Source organism: Cebus imitator, unplaced genomic scaffold, assembly GCF_001604975.1.
Source record: "Cebus imitator isolate Cc_AM_T3 unplaced genomic scaffold, Cebus_imitator-1.0 Scaffold228, whole genome shotgun sequence".
In the NCBI taxonomy this organism is placed as follows: Eukaryota; Metazoa; Chordata; class Mammalia; order Primates; family Cebidae; genus Cebus; species Cebus imitator.
This window is the reverse complement of record NW_016107543.1, coordinates 2613054-2618136: the sequence shown is the minus strand read 5'-3', so window position 1 is coordinate 2618136 and position 5083 is coordinate 2613054. Positions and strand designations below refer to the sequence as shown.

Sequence of the window (5083 nt, the reverse complement as noted above, 5' to 3'; positions counted from 1 at the left end):
AAAAAAAAAAAAAAAAGTAGCCAAACATATGGTGCAACTGTGGTCCCAGTTACTGGGAAGGCTGAGGCGGGAGGAACCCTTGAACCTAGGAGGTAGAGGCTACAGTGAACCATGATCACACCACTGTACTCCAGTATGGCCGACAGAGTGAGACCCTGTCTCAAAACAAAACAAAACACAACAAAAGTAAAATTATCAAAATATTTTCGGCTCTATTTGGGATACTCAATGAAGGGTACAGGTAAGTTTTACTGTCTACTTTGACGTTGGATGGGACCTTGAAAAGGAAGTCTGCCTAAGACCTCAGAAGCTCTGCAGAAGGCCCTGAGCCTGCTGGGCCACAGCTTTTTCGGGGTGAGATGGCCACTGGGGCCATCCATGGCCATGGCTCCAGCTACCTGAAGGTGCCAGCTCATCTCCGGGGCACAGTGGACAGTCACCCTCAGAGCCCCATCTCTCCCTCCAGCTCAACATGCCCAGAATCAGACTTATTCTCTTTGCCCCGAGTGGGCACCTTCCCCAAGCTCATCACTTCTATCAACAAGAGATCGTTTTCCTGTCACATAAGCTTGAGACCTGGAGGAAGGGCCCTTGCCATCCAGAACTCTGATGGGGAGCCCATGCTGCTGAAGGAAAAGCAGGGGAGGACTTGAGAGGTTGAGTCCCTTGCTGAGGTCACCAGGTCAATGCAGAGTGGAAAAGAACCGAGGAGCTGGAACAGAACTGAGCCTGGGGTGCCCTGCTTCCAAGACTCCTGCCTCTGTGGGCTTGGCCCTGCCCAGAGACCAGATGAAGCCACTGCCCACGACTGTGTTTCCGAGGGTGGGCCAAGCACTGCATGGGGTAGGGGAGGGACAGCATCTCATTAGAGCCACTGGGAGTTTTTCCTGTTTTGCTCCCCACTGTGCCCTCTGCTTTTATTTACTTATTTATTTGAGTCAGGGTCTCACTCTGTCACCCAGGCTGGAATGCAGTGGTGCAATCATGGCTCACTGCAGCCTCAGACTTCTGGGCTCAAGTGATCCTCCCCCACCTCAGACTCCTGAACAGCTGGGAAAACAGGTGTGTGCCATCACACCTGGCTAGCCTCTGTTTTTAGCACAGAGACTCAAAAAATGTTTGCTGAATGAATGAATGAATAAATGAATGAATGATTGAAGAAACGAATGAACGAACCAACTGGAGCCAGAGGGCAGTGGCAGGCAAAAAGAAGACAAACAGCTCCGCCAGAGCTGGGTCTTCCCCTCCTCCTCTCTCAGGAGCTTCCACTAGGGGGCAGTATGGAGCAGAGGCCAAGAGCATGAACTCTGGAGCCAGAGGGTGGGTTCAAGGCCTCAGCCTTCGCACAAGTGCATGCGGAGGGACCTTGGCCAAATGATGCAGCCCCTCCGAGCCCTGTTTTCTTCATCCAGAAGATGAGAACCACTGTTGTTATCCTCCTAGTCTTCATTTTACCCAGCTAACCAACCCCAGAGGAGAGGCAACCCTCCCACGTGGCAGATGGACAAACTGAGGCCCGGGTGGCCCACAACACAGCCTGTGCCCCCACCTCGCCCCCACTCACATTCAGCTCGATGATCCAGAGCAGGGAGATGAAGAGCAGATCGAAGGTGACGAAGAGACAGAAGGTGCGGCGGACATCGGAGATGGCCCTTCGCTTCTCGGGTGGCAGAAGGAAGTGCGAGGAGAGGCTCTGGCTGTGGGACAGCGAGGAGCCCAGGGAGGCCAAGGCGGGCAGGCTGCGCTCCAAGTCTCCACCCAGCTCCCCAGGCAGCTTGCTCATCCTGGTGGGCCCTCACCTCAGGGCGGGGAGGGCGGGGCCTCAGCAGTGGGGCTGGGGGCAAGGCAGAGGCAGAGTCCTGTCAATCTCCTCCTGTCCCTCCCCCCACAGCCCCCAGGGCCACCATTGGCTCCCAAACACATCTGTCCACACACTGGGTCCCAAGCCCACAGCCCAGGGCACTGTTGCCCAAACCTCCTCTACTGGCCTGGCTCCCGGGCTGCAGGGGTGAGCATTCGGCTATCTGTCCTTCCTGGTGCTCCCTGCCCCAAGCCCAGCAGCCACACCCTGGAGGGCTCTGGGGTCCCTCAGCTGGGCACCTACCCCCTCTCGGATGCCTGGGGCCAGAGCCTGCTCCTGCCAGGCCCAGCCCTGAGCTCCAGACTCTGGTCCTGTCAACAGCCTCTGGGCCTGCCACCACCCCCAGGAGAAGAGGGCCCAAGCTCTGTTCTTTGTTTTCCAAGCACAAAGCCACATTCCCTCCCAGCAGCCAGCCTTCCCCTCCCACCCCCTAATCCATGGCAACTGGGAGGGCCTTCCTAGAGCAGTGTCTGTGTGCTTGGAGCTATGGAGAGCAGGCATCTTGGTCCCTCTCAGCGCCACCACCCCCTGCCCTGCCCTGCCCTGCCCTGCCCAGGCCCAACCACCACCATCTCTGCCTGGCCCACTGGAATCTGCTTCTCACAGGTGGGCCTCCAGGCTGCCTTTCACCCTCCTGCTCATCACACAACAGCCAGCCTAGAGAACGCACTCCAATGCACTCCTAGGGTTCCCACCCTTCTCAGGCTAACAGTCTCCTCACCAGGCCCTCTCAGTCCAGGCCTGCAGAGTGGCCCCTGCCCAGCCCTTCTTCCGGTCTTGCTGCCACCGCCACTCTGGCCTTCTTTTACATCCCTCAATACAGCTGCCCTGTCCTGCCTTGGGGCCTTGGATCTGGTGCTCCCCATGCCTGGAATGTTCTCCCATAGGCCTTTCAGGGGGCAGCTCAAAAGTCCTCTCCTCAGACAGCCTCCCACCCCCCTCCCCCAACTCACAGTAGAACATGATAGGAAGCTGCCCTCCTTTCCTCAGTGAGCTGGGACACTGTCTGAAATGATCTTTATTGTTTTATTTCACTGTTTACCCTTCTGTCACTAGACCGTCAATTCCACAGCCTCAGGGGCTTTATCTGACATGGTCACTGCGTCTCCCTGGTGCCCAGCACAATGCCTGGCACATCACAGGTGCTTTGTAATTGACTGCTGAACGAATGAATGCTCCGTGAGTCTCCTGGCCCTCAGCTCCATGCTACACAGCAGACAGTAACAGGCCAAATCCTAAAGACAGCAGGAAGCAGCTGCTCTCGACACCAGCCCAGTGCTCTGCTGACCAGTGCCTACACATCCACGGCCACGCTCATGTCCATGACCTTGTTCATGTCCACTCAGGGCAGGGACGGTTTCTCTTCCTTTACAGATACAACCAAGGCTCAGAGAGGTGAACGGACTTACCCAATCCCTTAACGCCCTGTGCCACCATGGGGCTCTCAGGAACCCTAAAGACAAAAGGAACGCTGGCACTCCCTCCCTGCCATGCAGCCCCCAGGCCTAGGGTCTCTGCCCCATCCATTTGTTGGGCTCTAAGAGGCTCCGTCCCTTGGGTAAGAAGGAAAGGTCCCATTGAAAGTCAGAGAGGAGCTGAAGCTGGGAGGCAAAAACTCACCAGCTTGGTGGGGCCTGAGCTTCTGGGACTTGACCAAGCGGCTCCCTCAGTCTTCCCACACCCCAGTACCAGGGAGTAGATTTGGGGGCTAGAAGGGGGGCCCTAATGTTTGTCCCTGATCTTGGGAAGGCAAGGTCTAACCACTCTCCCGTCCTGATGTACCCCACCACACTTTTGCTATGTGGGCTACCTTCCTGGGCCCCTCAGTCTACCACGTCCAAAACAAGCCCAGGCCAGTTGGTGGCTGGCAGGAGGTTCTGAGCAAGCCAGCTCGTCCATCCCTCCGCCCCTGTGCAAGCCCCTCTAATAGGAGCTGACTGTTCACAGCAGAGACTGGGGGCAGGGGAGGTGGAGGCCCTGAGCCTAGGCTGCTCCCGACACTACACTCTGAGCCCCATGACAAGTTCATCTCCACAGTGCTGCGGAGAAGCCGGGCTCAGCTCTGGAAGGAGGCAGTGGGGAGGGGATGTTGACAGGCCGCTGGCAATGGGACCCTAACATCCATCAGCCAGATCTGCGCCAGACGGCACGCTCAGCACATCCCTCACGGTGACGGGCCCAGCTCCAGGGCAGGTGACATTTCCGTCGCCAATGGACCTTTTGTTTGCAACCAGACCTGTCTCCCTTCCTCACTCTCTCCATCTCTCTCTCCTGTTCTTTCGTGTCTGTTTCACAAAGTAACTTTCCTTTCCATCTGTGTGGGGTTTTGTTTGGTTGGTTTTTTAAAGACAAGAGTCTTGCTCTGTCAACCAGGCTGCAGTGCAGTGGCATGATCACGGCTCACTGCAGCCTTCAACTCCTGAGCTCAAGCGATGCTCCCGCCTCAGCCTCCCAAGTAGCTGAGACCACAGGCACATACCACCACACTCGGTTAATTCATATTATTTTGGAGACAGGGATCTCACTATGTTATCCATGCTGGTCTCAAACTCCTGGGCTCAAGGATCCTCCCATTTTGGCTTCCCACACTGCTAGGATTACAGGCGTGAACCACGGCGCCTGGCCTGTATTTCCTTGCAAGTATTTTTTTACCCCCTTCCTTGTTCATGTCTGTCATTTTGGGTTTGTTTGAAATGATGGAAACTGATCATCTCACAATTCAGGAGGCTGGAAGTCTGAGAAAGGTGTTGGGAGGGCCATGCTCCCTCTGACCCCTTCCTTGCCTCTTCCTGGCTCCTGGCGGTATGCAAGCAATCTGACATGACGGCTTGCAGCTACACACACCGACCCGTTTTCATTGTCACATGGTGCTCTTCCAATGTGTCCGTCTTCACATGGCCATCTCCTTACACAGACACGAGTCATGCTGGGCCCACTCCAGCATGCCCTCACCCTGACTGATCACATCTGCAATGACCCCGTTTCCAAATAAGGTCACATTCTGAGGTACAGGCGATTAGGGCTTCAATATCTTTTTTAGGGGATCACAATTCAACCCCTAACAGTAAGAGATGGGGTGTTCTTGAAGTCCTGGGCTCAAGCAATCCTCCCTCCTTGGTCTCCCAAAGTAGTGGGATTATACGTGTGAGCAGTAACTTACGGCTTTAGTGTCTGCTTTACCCTTCTCATATTTCTTTTGTACAATGGATATACTTCCTTTGT

The 5083-nt window shown here is 55.6% G+C and overlaps 1 protein-coding gene across 7 annotated transcripts in view; it reads right to left on the bottom strand.

Moving 5' to 3' along the window:
• The window catches only part of STARD3 (StAR related lipid transfer domain containing 3), a 25051-nt gene that overhangs the window by 8076 nt on the left and 11892 nt on the right, over positions 1-5083 (bottom strand). For 5 of the 7 annotated variants that reach the window (XM_017497291.2, XM_037727359.1, XM_017497293.2 and 2 more), the window contains one exon: positions 1565-1834. In XM_017497291.2, coding sequence (XP_017352780.1) covers positions 1565-1783 — 219 coding nt within the window. In that variant the 5' untranslated portion in view covers positions 1784-1834. Of the gene's footprint in view, positions 1-1564; positions 1835-2104; positions 3410-3481; positions 3570-5083 lie in introns of those variants that run through there. The other 2 variants (XM_037727363.1, XM_037727361.1) reach the window with 2 other exon arrangements.